The sequence below is a fragment of the Leuciscus leuciscus genome (assembly GCF_965113295.1).
Source record: "Leuciscus leuciscus genome assembly, chromosome: 8".
In the NCBI taxonomy this organism is placed as follows: Eukaryota; Metazoa; Chordata; class Actinopteri; order Cypriniformes; family Leuciscidae; genus Leuciscus; species Leuciscus leuciscus.
Genome location: NC_138732.1, coordinates 42184852 through 42207761, shown reverse-complemented (window position 1 = coordinate 42207761; position 22910 = coordinate 42184852). Strand labels below are relative to the sequence as shown.

Here is a 22910-nt window from a genome sequence, read left to right as displayed (position 1 = left end):
TGCTTTTTTAATATTTGTATTGTTAAGGTTGTTTTCACTGTAAAGCATTTTGAGAAGATTCTTTTAAAGGTGCTAAATAACATAAAGCTTATTATTGTCACTAAAAGACACTTCAGTTGTCTTCTACAGAAAAGTAAATAAATAGACTTAGACTAGTCTAAAAGTTAGTCATCCAAGAATGTTTAAAGTCAGTTACATAGATCAGTCTAATAGTTGGTCAAACTAGTGCTAAAGACATATAGTCTTAACATAGTGGCTGTGTTTATGCAACCGTGTGAGTAAGTAATGAGAGACTTTAACAGTTCATGGGGGATTGTTTATTTTCGCTCCACAATCCAGCTCTGTATTTGTAACAAATTGGTTTTCCACCAGTTGATCAAAGAGCCTGCGACATCGGACAGCTTTTCCTTGTGTGACTCTCATTCCTTGACAGCGTTTTAAGAGCCAGGATTAAAAGCAGCCCGGGGAGAGTCAGGTACAGACGTCCCGCTGACTCGCTCACTCGTGTGAAAAGCCGGGTGATTTCTCCTGACAACATGCCGAAGCCGTTTCCACAGATCTCGGCAGGGGGCTGATCAGAGCCAGCTGAAATCACAGATATAAATTAGCAGTGAGCGGAGAGCAGAATGGCACTCGGCTGCATGTGGCTTCATTTATCCCATGCCTCTTGAATCCGAGCTGTCGGCATTATGGCTTCATGTCATGCCCTCCAGCGCCTCCCAATCTCTTCAGAAAAAAGCAGTTCACCTCCTGAAGATGATTTATCGTGAAGCACCATAGCTGTGTATTTGTCCTGTAATGCCTGACCACCGCGGGGCAGAAACATAAACCGCGAGATACGGAGGTTTGTTTGGACTCCGACAGCTTGGAGTGATTGCTTTGAGCTACGTGAGGAAGAATCAGACTTGTTAGAATAATGCCGGCTTCACCAGGTGATGCTCAAATAAAGGCTTAGAAAGAGCGCTAGAAAGTGAACACTGGAGAGGTTTGTTTTAGCAGTCCCACACATATGGACTGTGACCAAGACGAAAGCCTCGTATTAAGTGGTTTAAGGAACGGTGCTGGAGACTGTTGATAGAGCTGTGTCATAAAAATCTCCCCTCTTAGATATAATCAGGGTGATCCACAGACTAAATCTGGCTAAAAACTGTGTATATTCAGGCAAAGAACTGGAGCTGGAATGTTAAGTCTTGACTTTAAAGGAATATTCTGGGTTAAAGACTTTGCGTTTGTGACACACTGTTGATTAGCATTTTTTTTTAAAGTGTGTACAGTCAAGTTACCTTTATTCATATAGTGACTCATACAGTACAGAATGTTTCAAAGCAGTGATAAACAGTGAAATAGTGATCACTGATGCAAACAGAATTCAATTCTGCTGTACAGAAGCTCTAAAACAAGACAATTGTGCCATTATTCAGATGAAATCTGTTTAATGTTGATTCAGTTCTGTTCAATAACTGTCTGAAGTTCATCAATGATTAAACGAGCTCAGTTTAGTTAAAGCATCTCTACAGAAGATACAATTTTTATGGAAAATTCATCACATGATGCCTAGAAAGCAAGTGTAAAGCGCCACAAGAAATGTTTAAAATATGCACAATGTTTTGACAGTATAACCATGATTTAGGACAATTTGAAGTATAATCATCTGCTCTACCCAAAGTGAGTGAAAACAGCGCAGCTGGTGTCAGACCACAGTTCTGGACCACAAAACATCTGGATTGATGGCACAAACATTTGAAGGAAACTGTATCGCCCCTTTGAGTACAGAAGTTTATTGCCACACTCACGATCACTGAGACTATCGGTGCGTTTCATTAACCTCGGAAGCTGGATGTCGGACCTGGACCTCAAGTTGACCGCGTTCTAGTACACAAGTCAGAAAACCAAGATGGACGCTATTTTGCGCAGAAAAAGCCTAAGTGTCATGTCCACAGATAGAGGTCGGATAGCACTGAGTTTATTGAGACGTTAGTCTTGCGTAGGCACATCTTCAGACTGACGGCAGGAGCTTTCTTTGGCCAAGGAATGTAATGTTGATGTCCCTGCAATAGTGTAAAACTCTTGGTCGTATCTTTGCTGTGAACTTCTCACACTTTTGAAAATCCAGCGTTAAGATACTCACGATAAGTGCTCATTGTCACAGTTGTAAACATGACAGCTTTCTTTTTCCATGAGGGGGTTTGGCATCACGGCATTTTTGTTTCTAGGTGGACCTTTAAAGAACCAACAAACACGTCTTTGGGAAATCCTGTAGAATTCAGCCAATCAGACGACTTTGAAACTCCCAAAGTTTCATACATACTTGTGTATGTTTCTGACCTTAGAGAGCCCTGTAGTCAATCATTTCATCCCGTAAAACTCATCTTTGATCACCAAAATAACATATTTAAAAGTTTTTTCCTTGGAAAAAAATCTCTTCATGCCTTATAACAGCTTGAATGTGTAACTCGACACCCTTGCCTCATTTAGTATGTGTGGTTCTATGAATATGCAAATGAGCCCCGCCTCCACTCCCTCACTCAGCTCAGAGATCCACTGGTTGACGATCACACGTTGATCTGATTGGTTACAAGGTAGTTTGTGACGTCAGAAACACCAGCAATTTCAAAGTGTGTGTTTGAGACTGTCTTTGGTTCACTGCAGTTTTAAGGAGAAAATACTCAGCAATGGTGTCGACTTATGCATTTACACATGGTTTGTCTTAAAGCATATTAAAAACACCACATAGACACATAAACAACATTAAACGCTGGATTTTCCCTACAGGGCGACGTTAAAAAATGGCATGTGCTAACATGAGGTCAACTCTTGTCGATCCACCAACATCACAGCTCAAATATCATACATCTTTCCTATGTCAATGCTTTAACAAAAAATACAAGCTTCACATTTTTTCTTTTACACCTTGGTGAATTTGTTGGAAGTATTTTCTGTTCTGGCATTATATTATTGTATGATCAGAAGGTCCTGATTAGTAAGAAGTCCGGTAATGTTGTGGGGCTTGATTAGAAGTAAGAGATAAATTATAGACAACTGAACTAATGTCACTTTCTTTCTTTCAAACAGACCCACAAAACCCATTCATCATGAGGAACAGGAGTGAAATTGAGACCATCTTTATAACGGACTCGGATACACACTTCGAAGTGCCATGTCTGGTTACAGATCCTGACCTGAAAGTCACTCTCTTCTTGGTAGGTCCTCCAACACACGTCCTGCTCCCCTCATCCCTCTGTTTCTGCTCCCCTCATCCCTCTGTTTCTGCTCCCCTCATCCCTCTGTTCCAGCTCCCCTCATCCCTCCCCTCATCCCTCTGTTTCTGCTCCCCTCATCCCTCTGTTCCAGCTCCCCTCATCCCTCTGTTTCTGCTCCCCTCATCCCTCTGTTCCAGCTCCCCTCATCCCTCTGTTTCAGCTCCCCTCATCCCTCTGTTTCTGCTCCCCTCATCCCTCTGTTCCAGCTCCCCTCATCCCTCTGTTCCAGCTCCCCTCATCCCTCTGTTCCAGCTCCCCTCATCCCTCTGTTCCAGCTCCCCTCATCCCTCTGTTCCAGCTCCCCTCATCCCTCTGTTTCAGCTCCCCTCATCCCTCTGTTTCAGCTCCCCTCATCCCTCTGTTCCAGCTCCTCTCATCCCTCTGTTTCTGCTCCCCTCATCCCTCTGTTTCTGCTCCCCTCATCCCTCTGTTTCTGCTCCCCTCATCCCTCTGTTTCTGCTCCCCTCATCCCTCTGTTCCAGCTCCCCTCATCCCTCTGTTCCAGCTCCCCTCATCCCTCTGTTCCAGCTCCCCTCATCCCTCTGTTCCAGCTCCCCTCATCCCTCTGTTTCAGCTCCCCTCATCCCTCTGTTCCAGCTCCTCTCATCCCTCTGTTTCTGCTCCCCTCATCCCTCTGTTTCTGCTCCCCTCATCCCTCTGTTTCTGCTCCCCTCATCCCTCTGTTTCTGCTCCCCTCATCCCTCTGTTCCAGCTCCCCTCATCCCTCTGTTCCAGCTCCCCTCATCCCTCTGTTCCAGCTCCCCTCATCCCTCTGTTCCAGCTCCCCTCATCCCTCTGTTTCAGCTCCCCTCATCCCTCTGTTTCTGCTCCCCTCATGCCTCTGTTTCTGCTCCCCTCATCCCTCTGTTTCTGCTCCCCTCATCCCTCTGTTTCTGCTCCCCTCATCCCTCTGTTCCAGCTCCCCTCATCCCTCTGTTTCTGCTCCCCTCATCCCTCTGTTTCTGCTCCCCTCATCCCTCTGTTTCTGCTCCCCTCATCCCTCTGTTTCTGCTCCCCTCATCCCTCTGTTCCAGCTCCACTCATCCCTCTGTTTCTGATCCCCTCATCCCTCTGTTTCTGCTCCCCTCATCCCTCTGTTTCTGCTCCCCTCATCCCTCTGTTCCAGCTCCCCTCATCCCTCTGTTTCTGCTCCCCTCATCCCTCTGTTTCTGCTCCCCTCATCCCTCTGTTTCTGCTCCCCTCATCCCTCTGTTTCTGCTCCCCTCATCCCTCTGTTCCAGCTCCCCTCATCCCTCTGTTCCAGCTCCCCTCATCCCTCTGTTCCAGCTCCCCTCATCCCTCCCCTCATCCCTCTGTTCCAGCTCCCCTCATCCCTCCCCTCATCCCTCTGTTTCTGCTCCCCTCATCCCTCTGTTTCTGCTCCCCTCATCTCTCTGTTCCAGCTCCCCTCATCCCTCTGTTTCTGCTCCCCTCATCCCTCTGTTTCTGCTCCCCTCATCCCTCTGTTCCAGCTCCTCTCATCCCTCTGTTTCTGCTCCCCTCATCCCTCTGTTCCAGCTCCCCTCATCCCTCTGTTTCTGCTCCCCTCATCCCTCTGTTTCTGCTCCCCTCATCCCTCTGTTCCAGCTCCCTTCATCCCTCTGTTTCTGCTCCCCTCATCCCTCTGTTTCTGCTCCCTCATCCTTCTGTTTCTGCTCCCCTCATCCCTCTGTTTCTGCTCCCCTCATCTCTCTGTTTCTGCTCCCCTCATCCCTCTGTTTCAGCTCCCCTCATCCCTCTGTTTCTGCTCCCCTCATCCCTCTGTTTCTGCTCCCCTCATCCCTCTGTTTCAGCTCCCCTCATCCCTCTGTTCCAGCTCCCCTCATCCCTCTGTTCCAGCTCCCCTCATCCCTCTGTTTCAGCTCCCCTCATCCCTCTGTTCCAGCTCCCCTCATCCCTCTGTTTCTGCTCCCCTCATCCCTCTGTTTCTGCTCCCCTCATCTCTCTGTTTCTGCTCCCCTCATCCCTCTGTTTCTGCTCCCCTCATCCCTCTGTTCCAGCTCCCTTCATCCCTCTGTTTCTGCTCCCCTCATCCCTCTGTTTCAGCTCCCCTCATCCCTCTGTTTCTGCTCCCCTCATCCCTCTGTTTCTGCTCCCCTCATCCCTCTGTTCCAGCTCCCCTCATCCCTCTGTTTCAGCTCCCCTCATCCCTCTGTTCCAGCTCCCTTCATCCCTCTGTTTCTGCTCCCCTCATCCCTCTGTTTCAGCTCCCCTCATCCCTCTGTTTCTGCTCCCCTCATCCCTCTGTTTCTGCTCCCCTCATCCCTCTGTTTCTGCTCCCCTCATCCCTCTGTTTCAGCTCCCCTCATCCCTCTGTTTCTGCTCCCCTCATCCCTCTGTTTCTGCTCCCCTCATCCCTCTGTTTCTGCTCAACGGACGAGGGAATCTTTTGTTTTTGTGCTTTTTTATAGATTGAACCAATGATTGACAGTTACTGTATACGCAGCATAAGTGTAACTTTCATCCCTCGGCGAACTCAAGTGACATATAGCTTTCTAAGCCAAGGGAAATAAAAACAGGAACTTAAATAAACAGATTTTTTCACCAATATAGTCGTTCTCCAGGTCATCTTAAATGATGGGCTCTGAGTTCACTGGGAAATGTCAATACTATTGAAAGAGAGCAGAAAGATCTGGGTCAGTTTAGACTTTGTTTAAATGAACGTGTTTAAAATGGCTGGGCATCGACACAGATTTCACGATCTGATTTCATTAACACACTTCGATATTCAATAATGATTAATTTGGGAATGTATCAGGCAAATTTCCTCAAGGAAAATATACAGGGAACTTTACAGGGAACACAAGTTGGTACATTACTATAATATTAAAGGTTGAAATTAACTAATTTGTAGGTTACTTACATTGACATTATGGAAGTTTTTATAAATAATAACATTGCAATAATACATTTTTAATCATATGATTATGTTTCTACTTGTTTTGTTGTTGTTGTTGTTGTTTTAAATATAAACATTTAAATGGTGGCTGACATAAAAACATCTAAATATTGAAGAACAGGTTGAGTAAAAATACAATGATTATGCAATATAAGGCATATATTTATCAAAATGCTGCTCTTTAGTTATTTTTCCATCTGACTGTCGAGTTTATGATCACTGAGCGGCTTTTCTGAGGTAAATGTGACGTTATATTGTTTTATTGATGTTTATTTCTGCGGTTGAAACACTGACTGATGGGTTACATGAGACTTGACTGAGTTCAGTGAGTTGTTCTGTATCTTCTGATGTTCACTGATGTTTATTTGCTGCTGTAACTAGTAGTAAAGAGGAAGAGATGGTCGCTTCAAGAGACACAAAAACACAGTTATAGACTGAATTTAGTGATGAAACTGACAGATTTTTGAAAGCTGAGACTTTGTTTTACATCAGAAGTAATAACGCGTAAAACTTAGTGTGATTTATTGAAATGGCGGAGCTACAAAGCTTTGTTAATGCATTAACATGCAAAATAATGCCTGGGATTTAAGAACAGATATCGGCTCTTCAAAATGAGAATAGTTTAGAATTAAGAAATCAAATTTTTTTTTTAACCCTGAGTTTTATTACACCATTTTATAAAGGTCGACCATAGGCCCTCTCTCCAAACCCTCCTGTAGATAATTATGAAACATGTACAGACTTGCCCAAAGACTTGACCGGTTGAAACACTCAGTGGTTAGTTATAAGAGTGTCAGGTGGGATAGTCTAGCCTCTAGCGGGACAGTTTGTACTCAGCATGAAAGGGTTCAAATCTTGACATAATATTTTTTAATTAAAACTGCAGCAGAACTCGACATCAGTTCAGGGATAACTATGATTTTTTATTTTATGGAAAGGAGCAGCTTTGACGGTTTGTTCCATGGGGAATTATGAGTGACATGATGACAGAATATATTGATTTAAAGCAAACGAGATGCAGAACTCAGATGTGACTCGAATGGAGAGCAGAATAAAGTTAGGGTCACATTTACGGCTTCTCAGTGTTTGACAGGCGAGATGTCAGTAAGAATCTGTGCGACTGAAAGTTTTGTGTGAGAGAGGACAAGTTCCCCTCGCAGATTTCACTCGTGTTCACAGAAAGATGCTTGGTTTGAGTGTGACTTCTGTGTGAGCTGTGCTTTATACAGTACATGCGCTATAAACAACGGCCCTCTTTTGTCCATGAAAGTTCGCCTAAATTTCGATAATCCAATAAATCTTTTTCAAATGATCATGCAACTTAATTTTCAAAGATACAAATAATATTTTTCGATGTTTAACATCTGCTTAGATTGAGTCACGGTCATCATTTTTTCCATGCATTAGATTGCATTAGATTTGATTGATGTGTTGATGTGAATGTTTGCTGTTGTTGGTACAGTTCGGCGAGTCTCCGTTGCCTCTACAAAGCAGTGAGATCACCTGGAATAATAAAAGGGGCTGGTCGGTTCCCAGGCACATCTATGACCACACTTCCATCTTTTTCGGCTTCTTCTGCTCCGTCCACAACACCGAGCACAGATCCAAATTATACCTTGTGCATCTCACAGGTAAGACCTGTTTAATATTCGTTTGAATGGCTGTAATTTGATCATAAATACAAGCATTTAAATATCATCTTACTAAGACATATTATTGGCAGATACAGTCACGACTGATATTTATATGCATTTTATGTAAAAACTTTTTGTCCATATGAATATCAGCATCTGCATATTTTTGCTCAGTTTGAGCCTCTGAAAAAAAAACTGAGCTTTTTTCCTCCTCGAAATCATACTATATGAGCCATAAAAGCCTGATGTGTCAAATATGATACTCTATAAAAAACATATGCAAACCTTTTTATAATTTTTTTTTTTTTTTTTTCATAAGTCAGGCTTTGCAGGGTTAAACTACTGTTCTAGGTTATGCTGCCTTTCTAAAACCCTGCCCGTAGTTAACACACTAATTTAATAGTTAACCATAATTTAATAATATTATAGCAATAATATCAAATAATAATAGATTAGGGGAAAAAGCCGGATGTGTCAAGATGCTATGGAGGAGGTTGAATACTATGTTTTACTTGGAAATACATGGATTGAAATGTTTTGCAAATGCAGTTTCAAGAGGTGATATTGCCAAGAAAGATTATTTATATTTTACATTTAAACCCTTTGGCAGATACTCATGTCCAACATCAAACATCAGTCATGTGAACGATCATGTCTCAATCCCATTCTTTAGATCAGACGCTTAGGACTGGGTGGAAACAGCATTATTAACCAGCTGCTGTGATTGGTTAATAGAGATGTTGTTCCAGAAATAACAAAGGTTGTTGATCTAGGAACATGTTTTCCTGGGTTGTGCGCCATATAGATTGTTGTTTAACTTGCTGAAGTGTGACTTGATTGATTAGGTATAATTATCTGTGACTTCACGTTTCATATCATATTGAAAACAAGAAGGTGTTTTTACTCACTCCATCAGATTTGTCCATGTAGTTGAGCAGGTTTTCTGGTTCTGGAGCCGGTTGGGATCTTCTCCCATCCTCTGAGGGACGTCTCATAAAGCTTTATCATTACCCTGATAAACGAGGTCATTCTTCTAAAGTGGGGCTCATACGAAGCATTGGCCAAGATCAATAGCCTCTCTGTTCTCGAGAGGGGAAAATGAAAAGTTTGCGTTGCATTACGTCTTCACCAGCTGACCTCTAATAAACACTGCATGTCTAATAACCAACAACTCACAAAGTCACAGTGGGGTTTATTCAGATTAATGAGGTTATTACTGATGCTGAATTCACACATAGAAAGGACAGCAGTAAAGAAGACCTCGCATTTGCATTATAGTGAGAATATGGAGGAAAAACAGGCTCGAACTGAGGGGAAATATGCAATTTGGTGCAGATGCTGATATTCATATGGACAAAAGTCAGATGAAAAGCTTGCAATGTAAATCAGTGAGATCTTTAAGGGCAGATACTTACATAAAATGCATATAAATATCAATTTCTGCCAATAATATGTCTTAGTAAGATGATATTTAAATGCTTAAATTTATATAATGCAATGCATTACAATGATGATTAAGAGATTAACAAATACACCTTCCTCAAAAGCCTGATGATCATATTTGATACTCTTAATTTCTCTAATAAATGATGTCTGGATTATAAAGAAATTTCCAGTTGAAATATTAGGCTACTAACAATATTTAAGTCATTCTTGCGTTTACTTGATAAAAATCAGTGTAGATTTGACAGCAGAAAGACACTTCCACACTGTTTGTTTAACATGCCTCAAATAATGTGGATCGAATCCTTCATCGTGAATGATGAAACCGGCCAGAAGATCTCATATGCTTCGTCCAAAATCTAACACTTCCGTACTATTGTCACAGGTGATGTGTGTGCAATCCACAAAGAGGATGCGTGACACAAACGACAAAAGATACTTTAATGTATATCTAGAACTTGTTTTGTCATGGCGGGTCTGGCAAAAACGAGGAGAAGAGGATCTAAATGCAGCACTTTTATTATAAACCGAAAAACTAAGAAGTTAATCCAACCAAGGGAAATCACAGGAGCAAACACGTGTCAGTGAAATCAAAAATGAACAAACCGAGGGCTGGAAAGAGAACTAAACTAGAAACAGGTGGAAGTATCAATCAAACAATGAGGAACTATGACAACAAAATTGAACCATGACAATCAAGAAAGCAAAGGAAATACAGGAAACAATAGTTGCGTCCCACATGACACACTACACTGTGCACTTATACACTATTTACTCAACTGTGCAGTGTATGACTGTTATAAGGTGATTTAGTCATTCATCATCGGAGTCTGATGCTCCCCCTCTGTAATTAAAGCTGTGTCAGTCGAGTGTATGAAGTGTCCAACATCCCAAACTTTATCAAGTACATCATCCAGGCATTTAAACATTCTCTTTGGAGTCTTCAGTGTGAACACACTACACACAGTATCTATACTACAAAACACCACAGAATAGTGCATTAGGATGCGAATTGGGACATCTAATGATATACAAATTAACAGTCCATCAAAACAAATCAGAAACCAAAACTGAATATGACAACAATATAGTAGGCGAAAAACAGTATACCATCAGAGTAGTATGTCTGAATATATATATAGTGGGGAGAACAAGTATTTGATACACTGCTGATTTTGCAGGTTTTCCCACTTACAAAGCATGTAGAAGTCTGTAATTTATCATAGGTACTCTTCAACTGTGAGAGACGGAATCTAAAACAAAAATCCAGAAAAACACATTGTATGATTTTTAAGTAAATAATTTGCATTTTTATTGCATGACATAAGTATTTGATACATCAGAAAAGCAGAACTTAATATTTGGTACAGAAACCTTTGTTTGCAATTACAGAGATCATATGTTTCCTGTAGTTCTTGTCCAGGTTTGCACACACTGCAGGGATTCTGGCCCACTCCTCCATACAGACCTTCTCCAGATCCTTCAGGTTTCGGGGCTGTCGCTGGGCAATACGGACTTTCTGCTCCCTCCAAAGATCTTCTATTGGGTTCAGGTCTGGAGACTGGCTAGGCCACTCCAGGACCTTGAGATGCTTCTTACGGAACCACTCCTTAGTTGCCCTGGCTGTGTGTTTCGGGTCGTTGTCATGCTGGAAGACCCAGCCACGACCCATCTTCAATGCTCTTACTGAGGGAAGGAGGTTGTTGGCCAAGATCTCGCGATACATGGCCCCTTCCATCCTCCCCTCAATACGGTGCAGTCGTCCTGTCCCCTTTGCAGAAAAGCATCCCCAAAGAATGATGTTTCCACCTCCATGCTTCACGGTTGGGATGGTGTTCTTGGGGTTGTACTTATCCTTCTTCTTCCTCCAAACACGGCGAGTGGAGTTTAGACTAAAAAGCTCTATTTTTGTCTCATCACACCACATGACCTTCTCCGATTCCTCCTCTGGATCGTCATCTTGAACTTCTTCCATTTTCTAATAATTGTGCCAACAGTTGTTGCCTTCTCACCAAGCTGCTTGCCTATTGTCCTGTAGCCCATCCCAGCCTTGTGCAGGTCTACAATTTTATCCCTGATGTCCTTACACAGCTCTCTGGTCTTGGCCATTGTGGAGAGGTTGGAGTCTGTTTGATTGAGTGTGTGGACAGGTGTCTTTTATACAGGTAACGAGTTCAAACAGGTGCAGTTAATACAGGTAATGAGTGGAGAACAGGAGGGCTTCTTAAAGTAGTCATGGCCTAGTGGTTAGGGAGTTGAACTGGTAACCCAAAGGTTGCTGGTTCGATTCCAGAGCCGGTGGGAAATGACTGAGGTGCCCTTGAGCAAGGCACCTAACCCCTAATCGCTCCCCGGGCGCCACACAAAGGCTGCCCGCTGCTCTGGGTGTGTGTATCCACGTTTGCAGTGTGTGTGTGTTAACTACTCACTACTCTGCTCCTAATGTGTGTGCATTAACTTGGATGGGTTAAATGCAGAGGTCAAATTCCAAGTATGGGTTACCATACTTGGCCGTCACGTGTCACTTTCACTTTCACTTTCACTTTTTAAGAAAAACGAACAGGTCTGTGAGAGCCGGAATTCTTACTGGTTGGTAGGTGATCAAATACTTACGTCATGCAATACAATGCAAATTAATTATTTAAAAATCATATAATGTTATTTTCTGGATTTTTGTTTTAGATTCCGTCACTCACAGTTGAAGAGTACCTATGATAAAAATGACAGACTTGGAAAACCTGCAAAATTCACAGTGTATCAAATACTTGTTCTCCCCACTGTATATATATAAGCAAAAAGTATTGGATGACCTACTACCTGTAGTCAGATTCTGAAGTGTGCGTCTGATGGACTCTTTCCTATCCCATGAGGCCACGGGAGAGGGTTTATGAATGACAGTGAAGCGATGCTGGTATAGGTCACATGATAATGACATCATTGCGAATGTAGTATGATCAGATTACATTCATACTATATAAAACATGCTTTTTTAGCAGTCGCAAAGTAAGTTTAAATTCAACTGTAGTACCTTCTCAGACAATACGTGATTTCAGAAGGACTCGAGCCATTCAGAACACTCTCGCACCTGCATAAAAACACATTAAAACCCAGAGCACCTAGAGACCTTTGCATGGATAAACATCACTTTAGTTGTGAAGGTGTCACAACCGAAACATGCTACGCACACTGCATCCACAGCTCTGATCAGGAGTGTGAAAAGTGCTGACACGTGCGTGTGTGCTACACCCGACAGGCCTGAAGTTTTACGATCTCCAGCTGTTCCCCGAGGACTCTCCGGTGGAGCTCATGCAGGGCGGTGTTCTCCTGCTCAACTGCACCGCACGGGTCGAATTCAACACCGGCGTCGACTTCCTCTGGGACTATCCTGGACAGAAGGTAATCACACACTTATCAGAGACAGCATGACCTCTCCAATTCACAATAAATGACCTTTATCTAATTAATTTGTGTTGAATAAAAGAAGGTCTTGGCCTGTGAGCGAAAGCGCAGTGGCTTTGGTGTGATTGCGTTCTGTAGTAATAAATCTCTGCAAACCGTCATACATTATTACACCCCTGTGCTGTTACCACTCATAAATCTACCAGCTCATTATTTACACCGTCTCACTAGTCCAGCATTTCATGTCTACATCAGCTTTAGTTCATCTCCTGTGTTTGCATTTCATGTTTAGGTCACATGTCGCCAAAGAAGTATATTTTTCATAAAGAAAATAAATAAAATTTTTAAGACCATTTTTGTGACATTATGTTAATAAAGTGCTGGGGTTGCAATGTCAAAACCTGTAAGATTAATCGCCACTTGTTCCCTCCAGATTCTCCAATGGCATTTTATAATGGGGCTTTTCAATTTATGAGTAAAATAAGGTCTGTGGTAAACACAAGCTGATGATACTTGGACGTTTTGTTCTACAATGTAAAAATACACACAAAATGCTCTGCTCTAGTTACTTATTCGAAACATTTGTTTGAAAAAAATTATCATAACGGTTTCAAAATTCGGAAACAGGAACAAAAGGAAACGGAACAGAATTTCTAAATAAAAGACACCGAATTTAACTGTTACAACATGAACTAACAATGAACATTCGGAATTGGTAACACTTTAGAATAAGTTTACGGTAATAAAGTACTGTATTTGCAAACTATTAGCTTATAGCTAATTCATGGTTTATATATTCTAGTAGTCTCTATACATATGCATTTACATATATACATTTTAAGGAACGCTTAATATTAATGCAATTAATGTCTAATTAAATAAATAAATAAATAAATGTTTATTTAAAGCACTTAATTAACGACATTTTTCGTGACCTAATCTGAAGAGAGAACTATTAACCATCAACAACTCCTTTACTACTGGTTTAAAATACTGTACATCACTCATATGGTTAATAAGTTGTTAACAAAGCATACAAATCAGTATCTAACTCTTTACATATGAGCTAATTAAACAATTATAATTTTGTAAATTACAGTGACAATGAATGAAGAACTCCCTATTTCTATGTAGCCTATTAATATATTAACTACAATATATCAACTTTGAATTAACTGTAAACTAATAGTTTGCAAATTATTTATAAGCACTTTATTACTGTATACTTATTGTAAAGTGTTACCTAACATGAACAAAGTTGAATAAATGAATAAAAACAAATGCATTTCTCATTTTTAGTGAATGTTATTTAAGGCATTAACTAATGAGACCTTATTTTAAAGTTTTAGTGAATAAGTTTAAAACACTACAGCAAATGCTACCCTGATGTATAAATAATTTAGAATTGAAATAATACATAATTGATTTTTATGCATTAATAATGAGATCACGATCAAAAAATTCTTAATGTTAGAAAAAAAACGGCTTCAATAAGTCCCAGTGATCTAAGACAGTTCTTCAGGAGCTATAGTGACCTTTCAACATGAGGGAAAAGCTAGTCATGTGATAGTGTGTAGTATTTTAAGTGTTACACTTGATCCATTAATACTAACAGTTTGTTTTCTCTTCTATATCTATTTAAATAAAAAAAAAAATCTGCATTAGACTAAACTGGGAAGAGTCATAGCTCTATTGTCCTATTGTTAGTTTAACTGCCCCTATTGCTCTCCTCATTTGTAAGTTGCTTTGGATAAAATGATTAAATGTAAGTGCACACACCAAAGGCAGACAGCACTAATCAGAGATGTTTCGTCACAGGAGAACCGGCTGGCCAGTTTTCAGCCGGTGCGTAACATCTTGTCGGACGCCACGGAAGCCTCCAGTATCCTGACGATCCAGAGTGTCCGTGTGGACGACAGCGGATACTACACCTGCTCGGCCAGCACTGTGGAGAAGACACGCCATCTTACTACTGTCGTCATAGTTCACGGTAGCTCACAGATAATGCTGCTATAAACTTAAATAAGATCAAACGTTATATGTAGTTAAAGGATTAGTTCACTTCAGAATTCAAATTTCCTGATAATTTACTCTCCAAGAGAGTCATCCAAGATGTTTAAGTCTTTCTTCAGTGGAAAAGAAATGAAGGTTTTTGAGGAAAACATTCCAGGATTGTTCTCCATGACTTCAATGGAGTCCAACGGGTCGAAGGTCCAAATGTGAGTTTCAGTGCAGCATCAAAGTCTCGACACGATCCAGCCGAGGAATAAGAGTCTTATCTAGACAAACCATCCGACATTTTATAACAGAAATAAACATTTATATACTTTTATCCACAAATGCTGGTCTTACTCTAGCTGTGATGCGCCACACATTACGTAATCAGGTTGAAAGGTCAAGCGTGATGTAGGTGTAAGAACAGACCCAGTGTTTACAAAGCCAACGTGCAGAGACTGAGTCAAACGCCATTTACAAAATAAATAAACAAATAAAAGGTAAAACAACGATGTCGGACGATTTTGAAGCTGGAGGAGAAAATGAGATTGAGTTTTTCACTCTACATTTATAAACCGGAACACGCTTGACCTTTCAACCTGATTACGTAATGTGTGGCGCATCACAGCTAGTGCAAGACCAGCATTTGTGGATAAAAGTATATAAATGTTTATTTCTGTTATAAAATGTCGGCTGGTTTGTCTAGATAAGACTCTTATTCCTCGGCTGGATCGTGTCGAGACTTTGAAGCTGCACTGAAACTCACATTTGGACCTTCAACCCGTTGGCCCCATTGAAGACACTATATGGAGAAACATCCTAGAACGTTTTCCTCAAAAACCTTCATTTCTTTTCCACTGAAGAAAGAAAGACATGAACATCTTGGATGACGCGGGGAGAGTAAATTATTTTACTCGATTTAACCCATACAAATTTATTTTGTTGACATAAATTAATGTATTTCGGTTGATTCAGCAAAATTAAACATTATTTTTGACTTTATTAGAACCAGGTAATTGAGATGTTATCGTGTTTAATTGTGCTAATGTAACAACTCTTCTCCATAATCCAACACAGAGAAGCCTTTCATCAGCTTGGACTACAGGAATGGATCGGTTATTGAGGCCAAAGAGGGACAAAAATCAGTCGTGCTACCGGTGAAAGTGTCGGCATACCCCTCACCCGAAACTCAGTGGTAAGGCCTCAAAGATGTCCAAAATACACCAACCACTTGTGAACTCTGTGTTTGTCATACTGAATGTTCTGAACGCATGTTTCTTATCATGTAAACAGCTTGGCTTTTCGGCTGACGTCACCAGAGACACTTTTCACCAGCCATTAAATTGTTAATGGATAAAATCAAGTGCCATATTATTTTCTTCCGGTTGAATATCCTGTACATGCAAGCAAAATGTCACAAACACTGTTTCTTTGGGAATCATTTGTTTTATAAATTTGTACACAAATTCAATGACACATTTGTATAATAAAAAGGAAGTTAAAAGTCTCTTATTGGCCAGATTAATCAAGCTCTCCATAAAACAAGAATTTACCCTACAATATAATAAAATAACACACATGATACAGACACTTCATTATATTTAATGGTATTAAATGATTTGTTAATTGCATTTGAATAGATTACACTTTCAATAAAACATTCGTAACTGGTTTGTAAAAAGAGGTTTTATGCATGCTTGAGCTCGAAACAGTGAATCATTTTGCAAAGCAAGTGGTTAGTGATTGCGTCGTGAAGCACGTAAGAAATCAGTCCAATGGCGTGACGGAACGTCATGTGACGTCATCGACCAGGAAACTATAGATCAGGGAACGGCAACTGGCGGCCCCTGGCCCGCCGGATTATTTTGGTAGTCCTAAATGCTGCACAAAACTCTTCCACTACTTGAGAAAAGCCGTAGTCGCGTACTGTGTGAAACGCCCATAGGGAATCATGCGGCGCGGGATTACATTTTAAAATATAACTGTGCGTTCACACCGGACGCGAATAGCGCGTCAAATTCGCGCCTGCCGCGTCTAGTTATACGCTTGACCACTTTGTGTCCATTCGCGCGTCAAAAGACGTTAGTCTTTTTTAGTCTTATTTCTTTTTTTTTTTCTGTGGCATTTTTTTTCTCTGCTGACAGTAGCCTACAATGTTAAAATAGCCTAGCCTACTATTTATATTGACACGAACACAATTTTTGTATAGCATTTATAATTATTATAGGCTACTTAATCTCCTTCTTTCCGTTAGAGACATTTGAATGTGAGATTATGGAAACGAGATCTAAATTTTGTGGACCCGTCAGGTCGGGAAATAAAGCGGGTGAACACCGAGTGTATTTTAAGCGGTTGCTGAATAGAACCTTGAATAGAGCTCCTTAAACCTTAGGTGTGTATGTGTGTGTCCCCGAATAAATAATAATAAAAAAAAAGGAATAAAGTTCAAAAGTCGGACTGTACGGAATGAGGCATGATTGCTATTCACACCTTTATTAAAATGGCTGTAATCTGTTACCACAATAGGACTTGATCTGTTTAAAATGAACAAGGTGTTTAAGGTGTTAAATTAAAAATTAAAATTAAAATTAGTCTAATCCAGTAATTAATTTTTTCTATTTTTGATCTGAGCACAATCAGAAAATCAGAAAACCCGTCCTTATTCGTTTTTTTCATTTCAGTTCAGGAAATAAATAATGGAAAAACAAGTCGTTTTTCATCTTTTTATTTTTGGTTTTAATTTGAAAAAAAAAGATTGAATGAATGATCCACGGACGGTGACGGACACATCATATTCCACAATTATAGGCCTATATAAGAGTATTTAATTTGTATCCATAGGCCTACTCCGTGTAGCTGGCCCGCCATCTACTGGCTAAAAAAAATATTGGCCCGCGGCCAAAGTTACTTGCCGACCCCTGCTATAGACCTTATGCGCCAGAGAAACGAGGGCGCCGCCATCTTTAGAATATTGTCTTTGAACTTCCGTTTTTGCGGTCGCTCTGTATATCTCTATGGTGCTGCTGTCCAGGAGTAATTAGCTTTTGAAGTGGATTTACTTAATGTAAAGTTAACGAGAGTTATCATGAGGATTGTAATGTTTAAAGCAGATGTCTTAACAAATGTCAGTCGACCGGGAATATTTTAAAACGAGCCGTTCATTCATAAATACGCAATATCGCTGTGAAAATACAGACCGGAAGTCAAAAGACAACGAGCGCAGCGCTGAAAAGGGGCGGGGCCACAGAAGGGGCGGGGCCACAGAAGGTCTATAAAGCACGCCTGAACCAAACAGCGTCAGCTTCTGCTGGGCTGAAGCAAGTTGATCACGGGCATGCCGGGAGTATGGCAGGGCGAGGTCTCGTTCCCTCTTCAGGGAACTAAGATTGCATACGTAACCGAGATGTTCCCTTTCAAGGGACGTTCGCTTTCTAAGTGCACACTAAGACGAAAGCACCCGCGCCCCTGGAGTGGAACCGAGGTCAAGGTCATAGAACCTAACGAACGAGTGCGGTGAGGACGAGCCTGCCGCATCACAAACATCTTGGAGTTTCCTGACAGCAATGCTTTTGAAGCAGCATCTCATAAACAAGTGAGATGGCCTTGACCACCCACTCGCTCATCCTCTGCTTAGATGCCGGACACCCCTTGCTGGGTGACCCAAAGTACACAAACAACTGTTCAGATGTCCTCCACTGGGCATTTCTGTGGATGTAAGCATCTCAGACCCTAACTGGGCAGATTTAGTTTCTCCTGGTCTGACGTCCAGAAGGGAGGAGGACAGAAGGCCTGCAGACCTAAAGTCTTACGATATTAGTAAGAACCTTGTGAACATAACCCGGTCTAGGGTGAAGAAAAGTCTTTACTATGCCAGCGCAAATTCCAGACACGAGGGAGATACAGAGAGGGTCTGAATGTCTCCAATTCTCTTAAGAGATGAGATAGCGAGGAGAAAGACAGTCTCAAGAGTGAGAATGCAAGAGACTGCAGGAGACCTCCTGCACATGCAGGAGACTGAAGTGCCGAGTCCTCAGATTCTCCCAGTTCCTCAGTTCCGAGGGCTGACTGTGCATGTTGCGCTCCCAAACAAACACAGTAGATGTGTATCCCCACCCGTGATGTAGTGTGGGCAGGGATGAACACACTTCAGGAATTGCTCCTGCCTAGCAACTTCTAAAGACAGACAAAAAACACCATTGACACAGATTTCACAAAGACCACATGCTGAAGACACAGAAGCTGACACTGTTTGGTTCGGGTGTGAGTTGTAGTTTCCTGGTCGATGTCGGTACCAGCCTACGACGTTGCGTCACGCCATTCGACTGATTTCATGCATGCTTCAAGACGCAGTCACGCAGGGGCGTTCCCACAGCGAAGTGACGCAGAGCGAGTTCCCTTGGAAAGGAACTCTTCACACATTAACCACTGACGAAGCAGAACACTGAACTGAGGAAACAGAGGGCTTAAATACACAGGGTTAACCACATCGTAATACACATCGCTTACCAAATGGGGAACAGGTGTGCACTAATCTGAAACCATGACAACAGACTACAAACTAGAACTCAAGCAAATCAGTGACAGGGAAAATCATGACAAAGAAACTAGACATAACACGATAATGAAACGAAACATGATATGACTGTGACAGTTTCGTGTTGTCGTTAAAAACAGTCATGATTATTCATGCATCCCTCCAGACAGTGTTATGTGGTGAGTGATGTGCGTGTGTGTGTGTGTGTGCAGGTATAAGAATGGCAGGCTGGTCAGCAGACGGCCGGAGTTCAGCAGGTTTAAGGTTCAGCATCAGGCTCTGGAGATCAGAGATGTGTGTAAGCAAGACGCTGGAGAATACATGCTGATCCTGAAAAACACTCCGGCGGCCCTGGAGAAAAGCCTCAACTTCACTCTCATCGTCAATGGTAACTCCCTCAATCTGCAATGGATGTTTCTATTACATATTTGCAGTTTTATATTAGGTTGATCCATTATTATATAGTAATCAGGGTTGGTGTTGCTCGATGATTAAAAATATGAGCTGGAAACTGAAAGTTTGTAGGTAAATGTAGGTAAAGTACAAACACTAGAAGGGAAATTTGTCCACCTTAATTGAGCACAAAAGTTCTTTATGGACATTTTTAGAATTCATGCGCATCGTTTCCATCCAGCTTTTTTTAATGCGATATTGCAAAAATGCACATAAAAATTGGTGGATGGAAACATTGCACTATATGTGGATACATACAAAGTAATGAGGCCAGGACCACGAGACATATTTAAACATATATAAACCTACGACTATAGCCAGCCTATACATATACTTCACATAAATACTTCACATATACTTTAAACATATCCCGCACTAGCATAAAGATGGCCCTAAAGCTAACAGACATGGACTAACATTCTTAAACATTTCAACTTTTAAATTGAATGTTAGTCAGCAATAACACATTATATTGATCAAAAGTGTCAATAAAGAATTTTTAATTGTAACAAATATAATTCTGTTTCAAATAAATGCTGTTCCTTAGAACTTTCTAATCATCAGGGTATTGTCATTGGTGAACATAGCTATGTTTCCATCCACCCATTTGTATGTGCATTTTGGAATATTGCATATAAAAAACGCCGAATGGAAACACAAAGATTCACATGAATTCTAAAAATGTGTATTAAAAAACGTATGCACTCAATTAAGGCAAAACATATTTTTATCTGATAAGAAGAAATGCACATAAACTACAATGTAAACACATTTACTGAATAAATCCCTCGATGTGCAACAAAACACTCAGCGTCAGCTGTGATTGGATAACTGGAGTAACCAGTCGCTCTGAGACAAACTAATTTATGATGGAGGGAAAAAGAGAAAGATTGCAGAAACTTACATTTTTATTACTGATATTTTGCACCAATTTACCAGGAAGTGATGATTTTGTTCTCTTGAACACTAGATGCTGCTTTAATCACAAATGTTTTTTGCACAAGTTTTATGCACAAGTTAAATTCTCAACTTTGGATGGAAACGGCTAATGTTAACTAATGTCAAGTCAAGTCCCCTTCATTTATTTTCACCTTCATTTGAACAATATAGACCGTTTCAAAGCAGCTTTACAGTATTACAGTATAATGCGAGAGAGATTGTTTGGCTTTACAGCAGCTCTAAAATAAAGTTATTGTCCAGCTAAAGTTAGTTTTTGATTAATCTTCCGTTGCAAAGATCATTAGTTAATAACTTAGGGGCCGCTAACACGACACCGTTTTATTTGAAAACAGAAACTTTGAATGCGTTCTGGACGTTCATTCGCACGACAGCAGTGTCGAGAGAACGCAAACCTTGAAACTGGTTCCAATGTGCAAGTTTTAGAAAAATGTTTGAAAACGTTATCATCTCTGTGTAAACTTCAATAACGTGAATCTGTGAGAACGCTGACGGCGTGCACATGTGTATCACGTGTTCAGTCTATAAGTATGCGCTTTTGAATACAGTAAAAATGCGCGCAGGCGTGTAGTCTTTCTTTACAAAGTGACATCGCCAAATTACTTGTCTGGCTTGCATACACTCTAAAAAATGCTGGGTTGTCTTAACTCAACTTTAGGTCAAATATGAACGAACCCAAATGTTGGGTTAAAAATTTTAATACAAAATTCAACCGAACGGCTGAATGGGTTAAAACAACCCAGCATTGTTTAGAGTGTAATACAGATTTTGTTGGGTCTTTTCCGCAAATAGTGGTATTTGTCTTATTTGGTGTGCATGTGCAGTTCCTCCTCAGATCCACGAGAAGGAAGCAGCGACACCCACCAACCCGTACCAGAAGGGCAGTCGCCAGACCCTGACCTGCACCGCCACCGGCTCCCCCCCGGCCTCGGTCCGCTGGCAGTGGAGGCCCTGGAGCCCCTGCAGTCTCGACAGCTCCCGCAGGGCCCCGTAAGACCCCGCTCCAACACACACGCTGAGACCCCGCTCCAACACACGCCCGAGACCCCGCTCCAACACACACGCCCGAGACCCCGCTCCAACACACACGCTGAGACCCCGCTCCAACACACGCCCGAGACCCCGCTCCAACACACACGCCCGAGACCCCGCTCCAACACACACGCTGAGACCCCGCTCCAACAAACACGCTGAGACCCCGCTCCAACACACACGCCCGAGACCCCGCTCCAACACACATGCCTGAGACCCCGCTCCAACACACACGCCCAGACCCCGCTCCAACACACATGCCTGAGACCCCGCTCCAACACACACGCTGAGACCCCGCTCCAACACACACGCTGAGACCCCGCTCCAACACACACGCCCGAGACCCCGCTCCAACACACACACCGAGACCCCCCTCCAACACACACGCCCGAGACCCCGCTCCAACACACACGCTCGAGACCCCGCTCCAACACACACGCTGAGACCCCGCTCCAACACACACGCCCGAGACCCCGCTCCAACACACACGCTGAGACCCCGCTCCAACACACACGCCCGAGACCCCGCTCCAACACACACGCCCGAGACCCCGCTCCAACACACACGCCTGAGACCCCGCTCCAACACACACGCCCGAGACCCCGCTCCAACACACACGCCCGAGACCCCGCTCCAACACACACGCTGAGACCCCGCTCCAACACACACGCCCGAGACCCCGCTCCAACACACACGCCCGAGACCCCGCTCCAACACACACGCCTGAGACCCCGCTCCAACACACACGCCCGAGACCCCGCTCCAACACACACGCCTGAGACCCCGCTCCAACACACACGCCCGAGACCCCGCTCCAACACACACGCTGAGACCCCACTCTAACACACACGCCCGAGACCCCGCTCCAACACACACGCCTGAGACCCCGCTCCAACACACCCTGAGACCCCGCTCCAACACACACGCCCGAGACCCCGCTCCAACACACACGCCTGAGACCCCGCTCCAACACACACGCCCGAGACCCCGCTCCAACACACACGCCTGAGACCCCGCTCCAACACACACGCCCGAGACCCCGCTCCAACACACACGCTGAGACCCCACTCTAACACACACGCCCGAGACCCCGCTCCAACACACACGCCTGAGACCCCGCTCCAACACACGCCCGAGACCCCGCTCCAACACACACGCCCGAGACCCCGCTCCAGCACACACGCCCGAGACCCCGCTCCAACACACACGCCTGAGACCCCGCTCTAACACACACACCCGAGACCCCGCTCCAACACACACGCCCGAGACCCCGCTCCAACACACACGCCCGAGACCCCGCTCCA

General features: G+C 42.7%; 1 protein-coding gene across 2 annotated transcripts in view; it reads left to right on the top strand.

The window, feature by feature from the left end:
- Positions 1-22910, top strand: part of flt4 (fms related receptor tyrosine kinase 4) — an 88036-nt gene that overhangs the window by 33555 nt on the left and 31571 nt on the right. For both annotated transcript variants that reach the window (XM_082178262.1, XM_082178261.1), the window contains exons 4-10: positions 3073-3200; positions 7622-7790; positions 12490-12632; positions 14454-14625; positions 15708-15825; positions 19377-19552; positions 21399-21564. In XM_082178262.1, coding sequence (XP_082034388.1) covers positions 3073-3200; positions 7622-7790; positions 12490-12632; positions 14454-14625; positions 15708-15825; positions 19377-19552; positions 21399-21564 — 1072 coding nt within the window. The remainder of the gene's footprint in view (positions 1-3072; positions 3201-7621; positions 7791-12489; positions 12633-14453; positions 14626-15707; positions 15826-19376; positions 19553-21398; positions 21565-22910) is intronic.